This window comes from Xyrauchen texanus, chromosome 11 (genome assembly GCF_025860055.1).
Source record: "Xyrauchen texanus isolate HMW12.3.18 chromosome 11, RBS_HiC_50CHRs, whole genome shotgun sequence".
Taxonomy (NCBI): domain Eukaryota; kingdom Metazoa; phylum Chordata; class Actinopteri; order Cypriniformes; family Catostomidae; genus Xyrauchen; species Xyrauchen texanus.
In genome coordinates this window covers 5,881,636-5,903,745 of record NC_068286.1, presented here as the reverse complement: position 1 = coordinate 5,903,745, position 22,110 = coordinate 5,881,636, and the positions used below count along the sequence as shown (strand labels likewise).

The window sequence follows — 22,110 nt, the reverse complement described above, 5'->3', positions numbered from 1 at the left end:
AAGAAAAAGTGTCAAATCTCACCAACCTTCTCAAAGGAGAAATCCATGAATTTGTCTGTGACAGAATCATATGTTTTTGTCTGAAAACAGACACAAGAGCATATTTCTCATTAACTGTATTTGGATGACTTGATTGGATCAAATATAAATATGAAAATACATACCGTCATCTCTCCACCAAAACACTCTGAAGCCAGCTGAGCCGAATCAAAAGGCTTCACCTCTGCATCATTAAACAGGTACCTGCAAACAAGAAATGACATCAGCACCTCAAAATGACATCAAATGCATCATGTGGGTGGTAAAATGACTGATAGCTGTGAATGCACACGGGAATGAGTGTTAATAATCACCATTTGTTATTTCGGTAAGCGTGTGGGTTAACGATGTCCCTGATGAAGCTGTAATAATGGCCGCCATCCGCTGTACCCGTGTGCACCGTCACACCGATGAGGTCATACTCGTAACTCTCTGCTGCCTTTGCATCACTGTCGTCACGGAAACCTGCCAACGAGGTCACGATATGTTGACTGGAGTGGACAAACTGCATTTTACATTTCAATTCTTTACATCTTTGAGGTTGTATTCTAGAAGAGTCCCACTCTACCTTCCTTCCTGTCTCCCTTGGCCATCAGGAAGTCCTCCGTGTATGGAGTCATATCGAGCCGGAGTGGAAATGAAAAGTGAGTGTTCACTTTTTCTTTCATCATGGTCACCATGTTGAACGTGTATCGCATTGTGTTAAAACTCAAGATCCGCGGAAGCTTCTTAAAACACGCCCTGAGAGAGAAACAGAGGCAAAGAATGAAATATTTGCTTCCCTGTAACATAATGGAAATATTTCAGTTTGCAGACTCACAAAACAGTGAACTGTACCGTTTTTCAGCACGTACTTTCTTCCCACACTGAGAGCAGGTGTACATGTTATCACCCTCTAGTGTGTCTTTAATAGTGACCTCATCCAGAGACTCCTGAAAGACCATAAAATTGATAACGTCTTAATGTTTGTCTGTTCCTTTCAGAAGACCGATGCTGCTATTTTGTCCTTTTTGGAGCTTGACAGCCCCCTGGTCAATTGTATGGAAAAGAGCAGCCTGGACATTGTCTAACGGGTCATTTAGTGTTCCACAGAAGACAGAAAGTCATATGGGTTTGGAACAACATGAGTGTGAAGAATGACAGAATTTTTGACTCACATAGATGTTCTTCATGTCCGCCACCTGACACCTCACTGTGTAGAACTCCTCAGCTGTTTGACTCACATGATCACAGTCCTACACACACACACACACACTCTTAAGATAATACATTCACACTCACTATTTTTCCAATTAAAAGAGGCGGTATAGAGTAGACAGGAAGTTAAGGTAGGACAGAAGAGAAACAGGAAGCCGGCTGCACTCAAACCTACATCTCCTGCATCTCAGAAAAGGCATAGACACACATTCAGACAGTTGAGTGATTAAGTTTGCATCCTCCTTGCAGGAGCCGCATGATGTTTCTCATTTAAAAACACATTTAAGGAAGAGTGTCTATGCTTTATGATGATGATGATGATAATGCTTCAGACAATTGAGGGACTTGTACACAATTATTACAAAAGGTGCAAACATTCATTGATGCGCAAGAAAACAAGAGACTATGTGACTTTTAAACAGGATGATTTGAGTTAACTGTTATTATTCTGTCTTTTGGGAATATATTGTTTAAATATCTGTTATGTAGATTCAGAAGGGCAGAACTAAATACAAAATAAATTCAGAATAGTGGGATGCAAACTTATTCAAAGAACTGTAGAAGTGGTTGACAGTTGAATAAATCCATCGTCTTACCAGTGAAACAACATTGTTTGTGATGACGCCTCCAAAAAGTGTTTTCACTGTGTTTTTCTGAAACAAACACACAACAGTTAATTAATACACAGACAAAGAGACAGACAGACAAAATTATCGACAGATAGAGACACAGACAGACAAACAAATATCTATCTATAAAGACAGACAGACAGATAGATAGATAGATACAAAGACAGACAGACAGGAAGAGATATAAACAGATAGATACACAGACAGACAGACAAATATTTATCTATAAAGACAGACAGGCAGGCAGACAGACAGATCGATATACAGACAAATAGACAGACAGAAAAAAAGAATCCACTGATAGATAAATTTACAGACAGACAGACAGATAGATACAAAGACAGACAGACAGACAGATAGATAGATACAAAGACAGACAGACAGGAAGAGATATAAACAGATAGATACACAGACAGACAGACAGACAAATATCTATCTATAAAGACAGACAGACAGACAGACAGACAGATAGATAGATAGATACAAAGACAGACAGACAGGAAGAGATATAAACAGATAGATACACAGACAGACAGACAAATATCTATCTATAAAGACAAACAGGCAGGCAGACAGACAGATTGATCCACTGATGGATAACCATACAGACAGACAGACAGGAAGAGATATAAACAGATAGATACACAGACAGACAGACAAATATCTATCTATAAAGACAGACAGGCAGGCAGACAGACAGATAGATATACAGACAAATAGACAGACAGAAAAAAAGAATCCACTGATAGATAACCATACAGACAGACAGACAGGAAGAGATATAAACAGATAGATACACAGACAGACAGACAAATATCTATCTATAAAGACAGCCAGACAGATAGATACAAAGAGAGACAGACAGGAAGAGATATAAACAGATAGATACACAGACAGACAGACAAATATCTATCTATAAAGACAGACAGACAGACAGACAGACAGACAGATAGATACAAAGACAGACAGACAGGAAGAGATATAAACAGATAGATACACAGACAGACAGACAAATATCTATCTATAAAGACAAACAGGCAGGCAGACAGATTGATCCACTGATAGATAACCATACAGACAGACAGACAGGAAGAGATATAAACAGATAGATACACAGACAGACAGACAAATATCTATCTATAAAGACAAACAGATAGACAGACAGACAGACAGACAGACAGATAGATAGATAGATAGATAGATAGATAGATAGATAGATAGATAGATAGATACAAAGACAGACAGACAGGAAGAGATATAAACAGATAGATACACAGACAGACAGACAAATATCTATCTATAAAGACAAACAGGCAGGCAGACAGACAGATTGATCCACTGATAGATAACCATACAGACAGACAGATAAGGAAGAGATATAAACAGATTTATAGAAAGACAGACAGACAAAATGATCCACTGATAGACAAATATACAGACAGATAGATACAAAGACAGACAGACAGACAGACAGGAAGAGATATAAACAGATCTATAGATAGACAGACAGACAAACAGGAAAATATATAAACAGATAGATAGACAGACAGACAAATATCTATCTATAAAGACAGACAGGCAGGCAGACAGATCGATATACAGACAAATAGACAGACAGAAAAAAATATCCACTGATAGATAAATATACAGACAGACAGACACATATTTACATATACAGAGAGGCAGATAGATAAACAGACCGATAACATTAGATAGACAGTCTGACAGACAGACAGGTGTCATACCAGGTCCTGAGACATCTCCTCTATCTTGGTGATGAGGTCAGTGAAGAACTCAGTCATGTCTTTTTGTTCTCCTGTGTTCAGAGGTTGTTTGTCCATCGTGTAGGTCTTACAGAACGGCCGAGGGTTATATGCCTTCCTCTCACTTTCCTGCGCATTGAAATAACATTCATATTGGCATTTAATGCACTTTCATTCCAACAGTCTTACAAACGAGAGTAATATGAGAATTATACAAGCAGATGCAGTTAAAAGCACATACCATGAGATAGGTGAACATCTTCTGCAGCTCCAGCAGCGTTGTCTTATGCTTTATATCCTCCAAATACTGTAAACGCACACCAAAAACATACATACACAAGAGTCACACACGGCACATTCCAACACATCTACAGATATACACAACAGAGTAATATCCTGCAGTTCATTAGCTTCCCAGTAGGCCGTTTACGGTTGCCAAGCAACATGCAGGAGACATTCACACTGAACAGTTCTTGCGTTAAAAAAGCTAGATGCAGTGCAATGAGTTTAACAGAGCGCAGGAGTCTTGACAAGTGTTTTCTGGCACGGTGATAAAAAATCAACAAGAAGTGCCGCAACGGTCAAAAATGTTTGTCAAGCGCATGTTTACATAGACCGATGGAAGAACCTGTTTGGTGTGAATGGCCCCTAGCAGGAGTCTGTAAACGGCCTATTTTACAAAAGCTTCAAATTTAGCTCATCCAGTAAGATTAGGGTATCCTCTCGGTGTGTTGTGCTCACTTTAGCAGTAAAGACTGCTTGTCTGGCCTCTGGGATCATGTAGAGTTGTTGGATGGTGGAGGCCAGGTAACATGTGGCACCCAGGTTAGTCAGCCCCACAAATCGACACTCGGCTCGGACATCATCATGAGGCCAGTAATCCCACTTATATGGTGCATGAGATGCTGCAGAAAGTAAAGACATATTTGAGTTGTTTATATGTTTTCCTGGTCTTTATGTGATGATTACAGAGTATGTGTGCATTCCTCACCCTGCATGTGCTGCGACATGACCCAGTTGTGCAGGAGTCTGTAGTTCTCCACCGAGCCCTTCACAACCTCCACCAGCAGGTCGTAGGCTGCTGCGCGCGCCGCGGGACTCTTGCATTTGGGCTGCTGACGGTCCTTTAAGCTGGGCAGCAGGAACAACAGATCATACGTGTCCCTCAGGAACTCTTGACCCTCCCGTGAGAACTTAAAAGTAGGCTTGTGCTTCAAGACGCTGGTGGCCAGACGCAGAAGACCCGTCAGACCGTCGTCCTCGATCGCACTGTCCTGCTGGTCTAGAATCTCACGGCTATGGGAGAAAAACAACCATCAATTTAATTCTGATTGGTCAAACGCAGCAAGCTGATTTCTTAGCTGTGCTTGTTTTATGTCTCCCGAATCAATCAGCGCTCACTTTTTTAATTATGAGGTGAAGACTCCAGTCATATCAGTACCCTTATAAAAGCTGTTTTATTCTACATGAGGCAGGGGTGCCATCATGAGGGCTTCCATATTAATGTCACATGACCAGATGAAAACTACTCTATTAATCGAAGTAACTGTCTTTTAATTGGACACTTTTACTCATTGATTAAATTAATCATGGTTGATTGTGAATAGTGAATATCTTCAATAGCATCTGTAACTGAAAGCTTGACTTTGAATGATGCTGCATCCACACCACTAGGTGTCACTGCAAGTCCAAGATGACACGAGCAAAAACTTACTGAGTGCAGCTTTAAATTAAAATGTTCATAAAGTAACAAGTTAGAAGATTCCCTGTATTATTTACAGCATTAGCTGAGAATTTCTTCTTTCATATGCAAGCAAAATAGACATTATAACTGAAATATAGCTAAATAATTCAGAATCTAATCAAATTGTATCAAAATCAGAATCAAATCGAGAGCCAGTGAATCGGAATCAAATCAAACCGGGAAATCTGTATCGATTACCAGCCTTAATGACTGGCCTACAGTATATCAGACATTTTGATATTTACATGGTTTCTATTCCCGTTGCATGCGTTGGTGAAATCTCATTGGTCCAAAATCTCAGTCCACATAGCTGCATTTTAAAGGAATAGTGCGCTCAAAATAAAATTCTATCATCATTTATCATCCTCACGCCATCACAGATGTGTATAACTTTCTTTCTTTTGCTGAACACAAATGGAGAAATATATTTCAGCTCTGTAAGTCCTCACAATGCAAGTGACTGGTGATCAGACCTTTGAAGTACAAAAAAAAAAATCACATAAAGGCAGCATAAAAGTAATCCATACGACTCAAGTGCATCTTCTGAAGGGATAGGTGTGGGTGATAAACAGATTCATATTTAAGTCTATTTGTTTGCTATAAATTCTCCTCCCTTCTCAGCAGATGGCAATATGCCCAAAGAATTTGAAATCATCAAAAATAAAATGAGAACACTTAGGAGAGATGTAAGAAAGTCGACATTTATAATAAGGACTTAAATATTGATCTGTTTCTCACCCACACCGATCATATCACTTCAGAAGACATGGATTAAACCACTGGCGTTATCAGATGGATTACTTTTATGCTGACATTTATGTGCTTTTTAGGGTTTCAAAGTTCTGGTCAACATTCACTTGCATTGTATGGACCTACAGAGCTGAGATATTCTTCTAAAAATCTTCTTTTGTGTTCTGCTGAAGAAAGTCACACACATCTGGGATGGCATGAGGGTGAGTAAATGATGAGAATTTAATTTTGGGGTGAACTGTCCCTTTAAACATCAAATCTGTTCAGATTGACAGTGATTTTTGTTGCTTTGGGCAGGATTTTCATTTTCAGTGTGGACATTTAAATGACTTGACACGTTGTGAATGGTACAAAGTCTAGTGCTGGACTTCACGCTGATGGTGATTTTCCAAAATCACGATTTCTAAGTTGACGTGTTTGTGGTTGAGCCTAAGAAGAGACGGTTCTCTTTACCAAATGAAATGAATCCAGTTAAAGGAAATCGTGGAATTCTGCTGAATGAGTAAGATGTGTGTGTGTGTGTGTGTGTGTGTGTGTGTGTGTGACCTGCGAATGCAGTCGGCGAGGTGTCGGGCCAGCGCGTCCAGATCCAGTAGGGTGGTCTGATTAGCGTCTTTCACATGGATGTTGTCGATGAGTTTGCAGAGCAGCCAGAAGTATTCCTTACAGCCTGTGTGGAACATCGCCTCTTCCTCAAAATCTTCCACCTGAACCAGCAAAACACAAACACAAACACGTATACTCATTTCACAAAGCGTTAGCATGTACACATTTTAGAAACACTGTGCATCTATTCACTCAGCATGGCATTTGACTTAAAATCCAAAAAGACACCCCACACCGTTGACGAGTATATACATAAACACTGAGAACTACTGTACGTGTGTACTGACTCTGGTTGGTTTAAGCGCTTGAGCGTCTGGCAGGAACTTGAGCAGTGTTGATGCAGCGAGCAGCAGGAAGGATCTATTGATGGATTCTTCTCCTTCCAGTCCAGACAGAGAGAGCTTATAGAGACCACTGCATGCCTCCTGACGCACCGCAGTCTACACGCAAAAACACAAAACAGTTCAGTGTTATAAGACCAATGCCGCCACCACCACCAATGCCAGTGTGTCTATCTTTTGTGTGTCACCTCTGGTATGAGCAGTGTGAGTTTCTTCAGCCAATCGTGCAGATGTTCACTATCAGCCAGACTGGATTTCACCAGAGAACAGCAGTGAGCCCAACTCACCAGCAACCACATGGAGTAATGAGTTACTGAAGAAACAAACACAGCAACATACTCATCATGACACTATCAGAGAAATGTCACAAACAACCACAAAGACCACTAAATATGTTTAATAGTCCAGTTGGAAATTCTTCCTGGCCGTCTAGGACTACCTAAATGCATCAGAGATATTCAGCCAATCACTGCTTACCTTCATGTCTGGATCTGTGATCTGACTGGGCCTTCAGAATCCTGCAGAACAATCAAGAGGACAGAAGGTATTCAATAGGAGCTGAGCTTGACTGGAAACAGATGATTGCCGTGTGCCCTGACTTGCCTTAGAGGGCATCAATTTGTTTAGCTTAGCAACCTGCCACTGTCAAACTCTACAGAAATGAACTGAGTGAAGTCTACTGTGTGCTTCACATGAGGAGCACTATTAGAGTGTTTGCCCATCTAGAGCATTCCAGATCAGTCATGAGGTCCAATTCGGGTTGGATGCTGCCTTAGATGGTGGCTGCATATGCAAGCAGTGAGTGTCTCTCACCTGTGTGCCAAATTGTCGTAAGTGTAGGCCACGTTGATGAGTCGCTGGATGAGATTGGTGCCTTGAACGAGACTCAGGAACACCTGACGACAAACAAAATTAGCTGCAGCATACAGACACACACACACACACACACACACACACACACACACACACACACACACACGAAACGCTCTGGAAACGGTTTCACACCTCCGTTAGGCGCGCTATATGCAGGCCCTTCCCATGGTCCCCACCGGCTTTGCGGGACTTCCCTGGCCACGCCCTCTTCCTCTGGGAGTCCGTGAGACCGGACCAAGCGAACACGTCGTGATACGCCAAGTCCAGATCGGCCGGATCCACCGCAAACTGACAAATCAGCTTCAACAGACATGCGAGACAGTCCAACAACCACTAAGGAGAGAGAAAGAGAGAGCAAGACATTTGTAAGGCTCAATCGAGTCCTACCAGTTGAGTTTACTCTTGAACGCACATGCACATTAAGCTTAAGTAGCAGCATTTGATGATCCCACTGTTCATACGGTTTAAAAAACTTAAGTCTTTTTTTGAAATAAGGTCTTTCCCCATTCAAGTAGACAGGAGCTGTACTTGTATTACCTACATATAAAATATATCTTTCATCCCCTCCACTTGGATTTAAAGGTCGACCAATATATCGGATTTACAGATTCATTGGGGCCAATAGTTGCGTTATCGGAAAAAATAAACTCTTGATAGCTTCCGATGATTATTTTGGGTTTCATACAGTATAACGGCGCCCTCAAGAGGTTAAATAAAACAACCACTGACTCTACCAGGAGTTTGTTGTGCAACCGGCTATTTATAGAGACGGACACTTCAAAAAACATCAATAGAGAAAAGGCGTGGTATGTATACAATACACGTAGTTGTTATTATTGTCATGGTACAATCAATCAATCATTTAAGACAACTAAAGTTGGTTTGAGAATTAATTAGCTTATATCTAATCTCTGCATTGCCGACAAGGGGGAGAAGATAACATTAGAGCTAACATTAGCTGTTCAAGTGGTTAGTACAATGTTACAAAGTCAAGGATGAAAACTGCTTACCTTTCTCATAATATGCTCTTGTAATAGAATAAAAAAAGTCACTTATGAATTCGTGCAGATCAATGTTTTTTTTTGGGAGGGACATTTGGAGTATGGACACAGTTGTAGTATCTTTAGTAGTAGTATCCAAAGTATCCTAGAAGACACTTTGGGCTTTATTTCACAAGTTTCAGAATTAATATATGTTGTTATTTTCTCAAGTTAGAGAAGCTGAAGTTTATAGTAATGGAAATATTTTGTGCTGAACATGTTTTAGAATCTAAAAAAAACAATAATAAAAGTACCAAGACACTCTATAAATACAATGTTCACAAAGCCACGAGTCTAAAGAAGTTACATTTCAAATTTGAAGATGATCGAACAATAAATGAGGTTCCTGCAGCTTTAATCTCTGTAAAATCTCTGGAAGTGTACAGAGTAATATTAAGGCTCCGCCTCTCAAGACGATACTAAATCTGACGGCACTGCTCGACTATTATGACTAAAACTACGCCCCATTTTTAAAAACAGACTTTGGAGACAGCCTCGTTTTGTTTATGAGACTCTAATATATCAGATCATATAGTTTTACAACATGAATGCTGCTCAGATCGCAGTTTGTTGAAGAACAATGATGATGGGTAATTCTTTCAGGCGAGATCTCATGTAAACAATGGGGAATATAGCAATATATCTCAGATTGATCACTTTTATGGACAAAAAGTGCTATTGGATGTTTTTCAATGAATGCTTGTCATGTACAATTGACCCAAGTGTGTTGAACTGGATTCATCTGGCCATTGCAATTTCATAATAAAAGTCCCGTTTTGATATTGCATGTTTTCATTTGCACTCCTGACACAAATAACTAAATCGCTGTTTCTGGAGCATTGCTATCGTGAAACAGAGATCAGATATCAATGTTGAACCCTTAGACCTATGAAAAGTTGTATAACTGGTTAAAACATTAATTACATTTATAGATGGTAAATGATATATTAAATGTAAGAAGAGTGACGTCACTACCTTGTGCGGTCGATTGTGTATCAACAGGTTAATAAGATTATTATCAGTAGTAAATTAATCATTAATGCTAACTTCATATGAAAATTCTCTTCCTTCCTTTCTTTAATTCATAGATTTAATATGACAATAAAATAAAATTATAAATATTGTCAGTAGTGATGAATCATACAGTCGCTATTTGACTTTGTAGGTCAAGTCAACTTTATTTATAAAGCACATTTAAAAACAACAAAAGTTTAACCAAAGTGCTGAGGTGGTGTTTGATGTTAATGCTAAACAAATACATTTAACCTGTAATATTTTCATTCATTTCAGATGGCAAAGGCTTTGAAAGTACCAGTGTGGGAGATATTTATATAAGTATCGCCATGTAACGTAATGCTTACTAAAGTTCCACACTATTTTACATTGAGTGAAAAGTTTCAATTCATATTGTATATTTTAATAAATATTTATCAATTAATCGGCCTGTTTTCCCACGGTATCAGCAAAACCCACTATCGGTCGACCTCTACTGGGTTTATCCAGAGACACTCACCACAGTCCAGGATTCCTGTTCTTTCGGCTCTAAAATAGCAGAATTAAAAATGTCCAGCAGAAGCTGAAGACCTCCAGACGACACGAACTACAAAAGGGACACAGGAGGATATATTAATACAGAAACACGTTTCCAGCACAAGCACACAACACTGACAATGAGGCCATTTGTGACAACAGACATGTGTTTCTTTTGGGAAACAAAAATCATGTTCCACTCGCTAATGGTGTGCCCCAAGGCTCAGTAATTGGCCCTCACCCTTTTTCCTCATTTACAGGTTTAAAATTAGCAGATAATTCAGCAGCATGGTCTCAGATACTATAACTATGCTATTGACATGAAAATCTAGGCCTTTATCAGCTCCCAGGTTTTTGCACCTTGCAGCTCCAGGTGTTCTTGCTGTTCTCAATCTGTTCTTCACTGGAATCATCAGAGTCTGGATATAGATCACTGTAGCTGCCCTGCAACCCACACACATCAGAAAGGTCAGCTTCAAAACCAAAGACAACATCCATGAACCCTTACAGACTCAAAGGATGGCACACGTGGACAAGTTTTTGAGAAGTAAAATTATGAACGTGATGTTGGGTGAGTGTGTTTGTCAGCTGAAAAGCAGCGCAAGTGTGTATGTACCGTAGATTCACGGTGAATCCTGCGGTTTGGTTTGCCAAGGGCCTCTATGATTTCTAAAGCGTACAGCAGCTTATGAGGACTCTTGATTCTCAACAGATCCTTCCAGCACAAACCGTCAGACCCCTAAAAAACAACACATGTATGTCATGAAGAAAATACAAAGGGTTTAGGTCAATGAAGACCATGCTGATGAGGGTCATGTGACTGACCGTGTCATCAGAGATATTCTGGAAGGCTTGAAGCATACTGGGACATGTCGGCAGCAGCATGAGCAGCTCCCAAACACGGCGAGACAGATTTTCTGCATGGAGGTGCAACTCCTCACAACGAACACTCTGCCGAAGAGTAAACACACACAAACACTGATCAGAAAAGACCTCTGGATACCATTTCGCTTTATCTGAGGTCAAAGGTGTGGAGCCAGATGTTTGGTACCTCAGTGCTGTGCTGGGGTCTGTCAGGGCTGGGTGGTTTGAAGCAGGCCAGCATTTCCAGCAGGTCAAAGAGTGTGGTGAGGTGTGGCTCCTGCAGGAGGAGTAGCATGGGGATGTGCTCCTTCTGAGGTGGAGGTAAACACGACGCCGGTAGCTGAACTCCCTCGCCCTTCCTCTCCCTCCGCGGAGCCCCCAGAGACACAAACACCATCTGACGGGACATGAAAGATATGCAAATCTGTATGTGTATGTGTGTATGTGAGAAAAACAAGGATATCTTTGTTAATCAGGTTAAGTGCATGTATGTTCATTTGTTCATGTCACCTGCATGTCTTTGAAGCCGAGCTCATGAAGAGTTTTCTCATCGTAGTCAGTGGTCAACTCGTGTCCTGATGAGATCATACGCACTGGACCCATCAGACCACCTGTACAATGGCAAAGAAACACAGTCACAATGATCCAATACTGGTATCTTTAATAACATCTGGAGAGTGTGAAACTAGCCGGATCTGTGTTTGTGTGGGTACCTGGGAAGTCCTGCTGGCGGCTGGTTTGGCCGAACTCCTGCAGCTGAGCCTGCTGACTGAACTGATCTTTCTGAAGATTTTCATACCAGTGAGTGACCTCTGCCCTCAGATCAGCCACCTGATCACTGGGGTACATCTCGATGGTCATCTACACATACAGCATGACAATAAGGCTTGTTTACAGAAGTCAAAATGACAAGACAAAATTTGAAAATACTGAAACTGCATGTGTTAGCATGTGCTTGCTGCTTTTTGAAGGCCAGCCTTAAATCTGAGCTGATACTTTTAATAATGATGAGGAAGGTATTCAGTCTGACCTTGTCTGGCAGTCCGGCGGGCTGGCACACAATTCTGAGTGGGAGTGATTGTTTATCACTGAGCGCTTTCAGATGACTGCTGATGCCCGTTCCCTCAATCTGCCACTGGCGCAGGTGATATGCAAACCTGAACAGACAAATCAGATCCGAGAAGCCTGACTACAACACACTCAATAACTACCAGTAATTGTGGTGTATCTGTGCGTTTAGTGTATGGTCATGTGTTTGTGTAGTAGTGCGTATACCTGCGTCTGAAGGCCTCCAGGTGTGTTTTGAGCAGCAGTAGACCTCTCTCTATGATGGTGAGGCTGGAGTGGGCATCTTTCTCCAGGTTAGAGGAAGCCATCATCAAACTCTCCATACACTTACTGATGAACTCCTGCTCTTTCTCTAGACCTGTCTTACCTGCAGCCACATTCACCCATAAATAAATGAATGTGCATAATGTACATTTTTGCACGTGTTCAATGAATTACACGAATGTATGGGAGGGAATTTAAAGTTTACAGACCACTGATGTAATACGAGTTGATATACTGGATTGCAGCTCGGCTAATGTCTGCAGACTGAGCCCTCAATGCGATTCCCCACAGCTGATCCATACCACACAACTACAGACAGCGAGAGAGAACAATCAGAGAGAACAGATACAGACAGCAAACAAAAGAGAGAGCAGTCAGAGAAAACAATCAGAGAGAGATAACAGAGAGAGCAGTCAGCAAGAGAACAGAGAATGAGAAAAATCTGAACATTTACAGAGAGAACAGTCAAAGAACAAAGGGAACAGCCAGGGATTAAGCACAGAGTGAAAACAATCAAGAGAGAGAATAAAGAGTGAGAAATGAGAGAGCAAATCTAGAGAGAACAGATTTTAAGAATAGCCAGAAAAGAGAGAAAAGACCAAATGATCAGCCAAAGAGAGAACAGAGAACAGCCAGAGATGGAAGAGAGAGAGAGAAACAGTCAAAAAGAGAACAGAGTATGATAACAGTCAGATAGAAAAAACAGAGTGAGAAAACAGTTAAGGAACAGAGATTGTGAACAGAAGAACACCCAGAGAACATTGAGTGAGAAAAGTCAGAGAAGCATCAGATCAGTACAGAAGGAATAGTCAGAGAGAATAGCCAGAGAACAGTCAAAGAAAAGTGTGAGAACAGTCAAAGAGGACAGCCAGAGAATAGAGAGAAGAATCAGAGAAGAGTCAAAGAGTACAGAAAGAATAGTGAGAGAGAACAGCCAGAGAACAGAAAAGAGAGAGAACAGTCAGAAGAACAGCCAGTGAACAGAGGAGTTATAAACAGTCAGAGAACACTCAAAAAGAACAGTCCGAGAGAACAGAGAGTGAAAACAGTCAAAGAGATCAGCCAGAGAATAAATAGAGTAAGAACAGTTGGAGGGAATAACTACAGAACAGAGTGTAAGAACAGTCAGAGAGAACGGCCAGAGAACAGAGAATGAAAACAGTCAAAGAGAACAGCCAGAGTATAGAGAGTGAAAAGAGTCAAAGAAAACAGCCAGAGAATAGAGTGTGAAAACAGTCAAAGAGAACAGCCAGAGAAAAGAGTAAGAACAGTTGGAGAGAACAGCTAGCGAATAGAGTGAAAACAGTCAAAGAGAACAGCCAGAGAATAGAGAGTGAAAACAGTCAAAGAGAACAGCCAGATAACAGAGAACGAAAACAGTCAAAGAGAACAGCCAGAGAATAGAGTGTGAAAACAGTCAAAGAGAACAGCCAGAGAATAGAGTTAAGAACAGTTGGAGGGAATAACTACAGAACAGAGAGTAAGAACATTCAGAGAGAACAGCCAGAGAACAGAGAATGAAAACAGTCAAAGAGAATAGCCAGAGAATAGAGAGTGAAAACAGTCAAAGAGATCAGCCAAAGAATAGAGTAAGAACAGTTGGAGAGAACAACTACAGAACAGCCAGAGAGAACAGAAAAGAGAGAGTGAGAACAGTCAAAAAGAAAACAGACAGAGAACAAAAAGAGATAACACAGACTAGTGGTGGTCTTGATGTCTCACCTCGCAGTTGGAGCTGCTGTCGTAAGCACTGGTGGCCAAACGAGCCAGATTACACAGATGCTGAAACAAATTGAGTCCCGTCATGCTGATTGTCTCCGGCTTGAGCTGAGGCATCTGAGAGAGAGAGAGAGAGAGAGAGAGAGAGATAGAGAGCGAGCGCACAAAACAGGTGATGACAGACTCACTCACACCACATTCTGTTTAATGCTTGATGTTCAACTCTGCATTCACCAGACCTTCTCCAGGAAGAGATGTTTATAAGTCTCCATGCCCATCGCATGCTGGTCTTTACTACGGACCTGGTTTAAGAACCAGTGCAGCGCATCATCGTAACACTCCAAGTCCTCCACCAAACAGTGCCACAAGATGTCCACCTGCTCCAGACTTAACCCTGACAAAAACACACACAGGAAATCCATCAAGTTATTGTGAGTCTCAGATGCACATCCTGTAGTTACATGAGAGAGAGAGAGATACTCACTGAAGTGGTCAGGTGATCCGAGTGTTGAGAACACACAGGTGAGAAACTGGAGACGCACCTGCACCTCTGCACTGTGACTGTACCTGGGATACACAGGACTGATTTTAACACACTGGACATTAAACAAACATACTTACAGGCAAAAACACCCAAACAGAGACTTACAGAGAAAATTTGTGGCACTGTTCTCTCACTTCCTGGATATAATGCAACAGATCCTCAAAGAAGAGCTTCATCATGTGCAGTTCCTTCTCAGCCCACCTGCAGCGCACACAGGACACCATCATCATCATCATCTTTATCACAATTCAGTTCTGACACATGGAGTAAGATACTTACAGCTATGCTATAACAATTTTACTACCATAGTCATTATATTGTTTTACTACAGTTTTTTCCTTTGCCATCCTATAAGACCCAAAACAAGTTGAACACAAATAAAGCTTGCAAACGTTTCAAAGGAAAGTCGAAAAAACAGTGATATTGCATTGTATGAGTGACTGTGTAATCTATTAAGAACTGAACTGAGTTTTTGGCAGATAAAACTTGAAGCACAGGGCTGGGCAAAGCAGTGGTGGGCGGAGCTTTCTTACATGGTTATCCAATGAGTGTCATAACTGGAGCCGAACTGCTGAAAGGTCCCAAAGAGCTTTGGCAGCAAACGCAAAGACACCACCACCGACCTAACATCAGAAACAAACACTTAAACATCTCCTGCTGGATCACAGAGCGACCCAAACCTCCCAGTGCAAACCGCAAAACAACACTAGAAATCAGTAGCAGGTGAATGTCTGATGGACTCACCGGTGGTTGGACAGGTTCTCCAGACAGCCCTCGATGAAACGCATGCGGATCTGACGATCGGTGAACCAGCACACCAGAGAACACAACAACTTCTCTGCTTCATTAATGAGGCCTTCTGACAGGTGTATCTAAATCACCATAGCAACAAAAGAGAAACACATTTACCAAACAAACATAATTAAAACTATACATGCAAAGTTTCAAAATAGTCTCAGTCTGTTGTAAGGGGAATGTACCGCATTGTCATCCTGGACCAGGTCCCACAGAAGAGTGTTTCCATTCTTGCAAACGTTGTCCAGGTTGATGTCGGTCACGGCATGGGCTGAGTACTGATGCTTGTGCACCGCTGGGCCTGGACGGTTAGAGATACATCTGACTGAAACTCCCATGACTTTTATTTGAAAAAGGGGCTAAATGAACCTAAACTGCTGTACAATTTTTGGCAGAATTACTGAAATAATGTCAGTTTTTCCCCATGTAATAAGTGATTGCTAATGCAAACATAAACATTACTATTGCTTATAGGGATTTGAACAAACCCCTTACCTTAAGTACTTCGGCATGTAACATGTCCTGCACATTTGTGCTTCGGACATGAATCATCCCTCAAATCATGTGGCTTGTTTAGGACAGGTGAGCAGGTGTCAGTGCAAGAGTGTATGTACCTTGTGCCAGGTGTTCATGGTATATGGAGGCCAAGTTGGGAAGATGTTGCTGCAGGTGTGAGCTAAGTTCAGCGTGAGAGTTGATCTCGACGAGCTCTTCCTCGCACCCGGATTCCTCTCCGTCAAAATCCGCCATGTTTTTCTCAGACTTCGCACTGACCTGGGAACTGCTGCAACTTACATCATCAGCACTCAGCATGTCCTCTACCAAATGACTACAACAGAGAGAGAGAGAGAGAGATTGAGTTTGAGAGAGGGACAAAGTTGGTCTTGAGAGCACATTTATCAATGAAGTTGGAAAACCTAGTGAGCTGCATACCTAGACAGCATATTTAGGCATCACAGGTGCACTCCCAATGCGAAGCCTGTTCCAAAAAGTAGGAAACAACATTATGCTAACTTCTATGATTCCTTATAATGCCCAAATTCTAACAAGCTCAGTGAAAAATAATCCAGGATGGCAGACGAGTTGAAACAATATGTTGATTATAAATAGAATTAATTCAGTTCCAAAAAGTACTGATAAACTAGTTGAATCTAATTAAAAATGTAAAAAATCGAAACGTGCTTTATGAAAGTTTTAGACAGGCGTACCACATCTCGCTGTTTTCTAGCATCTCACGCTATGAGTGCCACATTTTTAAATGCACTGCAACAAGCTCATAATCCAAGATGGCGGCCGTGTCGAGATGAAATGTTGATGTCTAGTTGAAAACTTTTCAAAATGTGTCTTGAGATTTTTCCGTTCAGTTCCTTATCTTTTCACTGCGTCTATTTGTTTTTGAACACAAGTCCTGTGTGAACAGCCCCTTAGATGGTAGCTACCTATGAAGGCAGTAGACAACAAGGCAGCTCACTAGGTTTTAATGTATATATCACTTTAGAAAGGTAACCTTACCCATCATGATGATGATGATGGTGGTGGTGATGATGATGATGGTGATGCTGTGGGCTGATAAGACGTCTGCAGTTGAAGAGCTCATTGCCCATGGCCTCAGTCAAGAAGTCTGTTGGCCGCGGCAGAGAGGGTGGCTCCTGGGAAACGGATGGCCCATGTGAGGGGCCCATCTCTGGCCCACTCTGCTGTGGCTGCTGAGGATTCTGGGAATGGGAATGTGAGGTGGGATCCGCCTGCTCTCCAGATGTTCCCTCAAGGCACATGGACGAAGAGGAGCAGGGCTCGAGGATTCGATGAGACGAAGAGGCGACCACAGCAGCAGCTGCCTCGGGGGAGAAGGGGATGGACTTGGATTTGGAAAGTCCAGAACCGGAGGCAATGGATCCAGGAAATCCCGGCGGAATCCTGGGTCGCTCTGGAGGACCCTGGACATCTCCGAGAGCTTCACTGGCTTTCCGTTTGCGCAGTTCTGACGTAGGAGCGTCTCTGGAATCTCGAGATTCTTTCTTTGGGCTTCCCTCGGTTATGACAGCAGGCAGGTCATCATCATCGTCGTCGTCTTCATCATCTTCATCATCCTCGTCATCATCTTCCTCTTCTTCTTCTTCTTCTTCTTCCTCCTCCTCCTCCTCCTCCTCCTCTTCTTCTTCTTCTTTCAGAGCCTCACTGTCGGCCATGTCATCGGAGTGCATCTCACTGCCGGGACTGCCTGCTGATTGGCTGGCTCTGCTGGATCCAGCCTCATTACTGGACGCTTCGCTACGACCGCTGCTGCTGCCCTCTTCCCCGCTGTTGGCCGTCTCGTCCGAGCTGCCCTGCAAAGACTCCTGTGATAAAACCCACCAATATCAATAATAAACACGTATGACACAATAATATTTTCAATAATAATTGGAATCTTTGTGTGTGCTCAGTACTACCTCTGTGTCCGACAGCCTTTGCTGCCCCCGTTTTCCACTGCTCATGATTGGCTCGTCCATCTCCATGTCACTTCCTCCACTGTGATGAGTGTCGCTGTTGTCGCTGCTCTCTGGGCTTCCGGCAGGAGAGCCTGCGGGGACAAATATCATACAATGACATTTAAATTCTTTACCAGAGCTATTGTGGAATAAATCATTCATACATTCCGATTCATTAAGCGACTTTTTCCCACTTCTGGTTGCACAATTAAACACAATGAATTAACTAGTGTCTGACTCAGCATAATATCAATCAAATGTCTTGGAGTAGGTTGGTTCACTCAGTGGCCATCTTGGTGATTAACTTGAATGGGGAAAAACTGAAATCTCCAAAACTATTTGTCAAGATTGTTCAAAACATTAGTGTGATTCTCACAAAACAGTTCTACATTTGTGCTACAAAATATTTCCTACATTTAGGACCATCACATTTTTTCTTGCATTGTGACATTATTTTTAAGGACACTTTTTCTACTTTTCTACTTTTTCCGTAACGGACATTTTATTTTACAATTCGCATTATTTTCATTATTTTTGGTGGCTCAGCGGTTAAGGCTCTGGGTTACTGACCGAAAGGTCGGGGGTTCAAGCCCCAGCACCGTCAAGATGCCACTGTTGGGCCTTTGAGCAAGACCCTTGACCCTATCTGCTCCAGGGGTACCGTTTCATGGCTGACCCTGCGCTCTGACCCCAGCTTAGTTGGGATATGCAAAAACAACTGCATTTAATTGGCTCTGTACCTGTACTCTGCACAATGGCAATAAAGTTTAATCTAAATCTTAATCTTAATTGTTTACTGTATAAACGATAGTGTTGTACACCAATTTTTTACATTAAAATAAGCAAAAGGTAGTACACATATAGTACTACTATGATGTACAAATTTACCATTTTTATAATATATAAATTTTTTCACATTGCAGTAATGAGAATATCATATTAACCGTCTTTTATTGTGACTTTATTGTCAGGACACTAGAGCACATTTTACCCCCAATTCTCATTACCACAACACAATCATATTTACTGTAATACATTAAATACGCTGCTGTTATACTGTATTTTTTTATTAAATAATTAAAAATGCAGTCATGTGACGCTATGCGAAGGTTGATTGCTTGAATGCGCACTCCGCATAAACTTTACTTCAATTATCTTTTTTTATTAACCAGGAAGAACTGTAATAATTTTGTTTGTTAAACTGTGCTGGGAGGGAAAGATGTCGAAAAAAAGTGAATCATCAGACTGTGGGGACAGTAAAAAGCACTTACGTTCTCACATGTCGGGACAATTCGCAGGATAAAGATGGCAGAGGTCCAGTCGATAGTGACAGCGAGCTTCATGACGTAGGTCGGGATATCTCAAACATTTATGAAGCACTAACGAAAATTTCGGCCGACATGGAGGGCCTCGCTGAAATACGTAGAGTGATCATCTATGTAGGCGAAACTTTCCACCATGACCGTAAGAATGGATGATGTTGAAAACGGGTCGAATTACTGGAGTCTTTGAAAGAGAGCTACAGTCTAACCCGCCTGCTTCCAAGGCTGTTGTGGAACGAGAGTGGGAAAAACTAGAGGATATGGAAAATCGAGCAGATGTAATAATGTGCTTTCATTGGAATCCCTGAGGGAAAGGAAGTTCAAGATATGGTGAGGGTTTTGGTGGCTCATTCAAAATGTTATCGACACAGCGGGCTGCCGGCTCGAGAGCACGCACCAGAGCTCTCGGGCAGCTTCCCGGGGCAGATGACAAACCCTGATCTATCTGGCAAAATTCTTGCGGTCGACTGACAGAGACTTTTTTTCTTCGAGCGGTGAGGAATAATGGCAATTTGTGATGGGAGGACCACAACATCATGGTTATTCCGGACTTTGCTAGAGCGACAAGCGAAGCTCATCCTTTCACTTTGTGGGTTCAATGTTATTGTTTACTGGGGCCTAAATCAGCGGGCTCAAGCAAACTGGTAGCAACAGTGTTGTGGAAAGTCTCGTAAACATGCATGGACCGTTGGATTTCTGAGCGATCGACACCAGTTGGGACTGTTATGTGTGAGGTTGAAGCACACATGAAGTTTCCTGTTCTGTGGGTTGTTGGGGATTTTGTGGTTGCATCAATGTTGGATAGTGGTCTATATCACTTAGCCTTGGGTACACAATTTTTCTTCGCATGTCAATATGTCACACTTTAATAGTTAAAATGTTTTTCTCCACATGGAATGTCAATGGGCTGGGGTGCCCTATAAAAAAGGTGGAATATTTTCTTAAAGAGTACAAAATATGATATAGTGTTACTCCACAGGAAGCTGAAAAACTTGGCAGGGCATGGGGTGGGCATGTGTTTTTTAGTGCTGGTTGGAGTAAGAGCAGGGGAGTCATCAAATTGATAAGTAAGCATCTACAATTTAAATGTCTCAAACAGATCAGAGATCATTTAGGAAGAATCGTTACTGTATTAGCTGAAATATAGGGGCAAAATCTTATTTTGGTTAATATTTCTGCACCCAACGTTGATGATCTGAACTTTTTTTACAGATCTTGAGGTAAAGTTATAAGCAGTTGGGATCCTTCAGGATGTGGTTTTTGGTGGAGACTTCAATCATTTAATGGATCCAGTCCTTGATCATAGTGATGCACAGGTGTGTAGACCCTTTAGGGCAACGTTGACACTAAAGCGGATGTGTAAAAATCTTGGTAAATTTTTCAAATTTTGCCCCAGTTTATACGATTTACTCTAGAATAGTTTTTTTTTTTATATCCAAGTCACTTATTCCATCTGCCACTGACTGCTCAATTGGGAATATTTTAGTTTCAGATCACGCGTTGGTGTGTTTAGAGATGTTGCTGCATATAGAGAAAAGGAAAATCACATAGATGCCGCTTCATCACATCACTTCTACATGACCTAGCATTTCAACAAATGTTAAAGACAGAAGTCAATGTTTAAGTAAAAGAACATTTGGCCCACAGTGTCCTCTGTGCATGGCATGGGAGGCACTTAAGGCAGTTCTTAGGGAGCGGAGCATACAAAATGTCTCATTCATTAAAAAAATCAAAGCAGAGGAAGTCAAAGAGTTGGAAAAGAGTATTAAAAGTGCTGAAAAAAGCTCAAGTGCAGAATGTCATACAGCGGTCTTAGCAAGTTGACATAGCTGAAGTATAGGTACAATGCTATTTTGTCACAGAAGGTAGAGTTTTGGTTATTCAGGGCAAGACAGACATACTTTGGGACGGGGGACAAAGCATGGAAACGCCTTGCCAGATACATAACTTTTTTTTTTTCCACCATTCCTTCAGTTAAGTCTTCTGGAGGCAATACATTTACTTCTGCCACAGATATTAAAAAAGCCTTTAAAAGAAATCTATTTAGATCTTTATAGCTCCATGTCTGTGCCTACCAATAAGGATATTCAGCAACTTCATAGAGCCATTAGAACTCCCTAAATAACCGAGTGATCAAAAAGACTTTCTTGACTCAGATTTTACTTTGGAGGAGCTTGTTGAGGTAATTAAATCCTAACGGGTAAGGAACTGGGGCCAGGTGGATTTTTTAGATTTTATGTCACAGAACTGGCTGCACTACTGCCAACCATGACACAAGCCCTGATCAGTCTCATTCTTAAAAAGATAAAGACCCAAATGAGTGGAAAAGTTATCGTCCAATTTCCCTGATCCAGTTAGATGTAAAAAAATAATACTTTTTTTAAATTCTGGCTAATCAATTAAGCAGAGTAATTACATCTATTACATATATTTCAAATGGGGTTTATTCATGGTCATAGTTCTTCTATAATATAGTCTATATATTTCTACAAAACATCTATAATATTAGAAGTTTTATAGATATTATATGGTCAGTAGCCATCTCACTTGA

General features: G+C 41.4%; 1 protein-coding gene across 1 annotated transcript in view; it reads right to left on the bottom strand.

Moving 5' to 3' along the window:
- The window catches only part of LOC127651859 (ubiquitin carboxyl-terminal hydrolase 34-like), a 68,544-nt gene that overhangs the window by 18,748 nt on the left and 27,686 nt on the right, over positions 1-22,110 (bottom strand). Inside the window, exons 13-49 of the mRNA XM_052137895.1 lie at positions 18,199-18,329; positions 17,279-18,105; positions 16,381-16,595; positions 15,952-16,067; positions 15,716-15,843; positions 15,505-15,594; positions 15,077-15,172; positions 14,912-14,994; positions 14,667-14,821; positions 14,431-14,544; positions 12,918-13,017; positions 12,652-12,811; positions 12,407-12,533; positions 12,090-12,237; positions 11,887-11,987; positions 11,564-11,773; positions 11,338-11,463; positions 11,129-11,251; positions 10,873-10,956; positions 10,496-10,582; positions 8,075-8,275; positions 7,883-7,965; positions 7,547-7,587; positions 7,258-7,382; positions 7,016-7,168; positions 6,669-6,829; positions 4,620-4,924; positions 4,370-4,533; positions 3,870-3,935; positions 3,611-3,757; positions 1,833-1,889; positions 1,197-1,274; positions 877-971; positions 608-780; positions 354-504; positions 165-243; positions 27-80 (exon numbers count right to left, since the gene is read on the bottom strand). Of these exons, the coding sequence (XP_051993855.1) occupies positions 27-80; positions 165-243; positions 354-504; positions 608-780; positions 877-971; positions 1,197-1,274; positions 1,833-1,889; positions 3,611-3,757; positions 3,870-3,935; positions 4,370-4,533; positions 4,620-4,924; positions 6,669-6,829; positions 7,016-7,168; positions 7,258-7,382; positions 7,547-7,587; positions 7,883-7,965; positions 8,075-8,275; positions 10,496-10,582; positions 10,873-10,956; positions 11,129-11,251; positions 11,338-11,463; positions 11,564-11,773; positions 11,887-11,987; positions 12,090-12,237; positions 12,407-12,533; positions 12,652-12,811; positions 12,918-13,017; positions 14,431-14,544; positions 14,667-14,821; positions 14,912-14,994; positions 15,077-15,172; positions 15,505-15,594; positions 15,716-15,843; positions 15,952-16,067; positions 16,381-16,595; positions 17,279-18,105; positions 18,199-18,329 (5,354 nt within the window). The remainder of the gene's footprint in view (positions 1-26; positions 81-164; positions 244-353; positions 505-607; positions 781-876; positions 972-1,196; positions 1,275-1,832; positions 1,890-3,610; positions 3,758-3,869; positions 3,936-4,369; positions 4,534-4,619; positions 4,925-6,668; positions 6,830-7,015; positions 7,169-7,257; positions 7,383-7,546; positions 7,588-7,882; positions 7,966-8,074; positions 8,276-10,495; positions 10,583-10,872; positions 10,957-11,128; positions 11,252-11,337; positions 11,464-11,563; positions 11,774-11,886; positions 11,988-12,089; positions 12,238-12,406; positions 12,534-12,651; positions 12,812-12,917; positions 13,018-14,430; positions 14,545-14,666; positions 14,822-14,911; positions 14,995-15,076; positions 15,173-15,504; positions 15,595-15,715; positions 15,844-15,951; positions 16,068-16,380; positions 16,596-17,278; positions 18,106-18,198; positions 18,330-22,110) is intronic.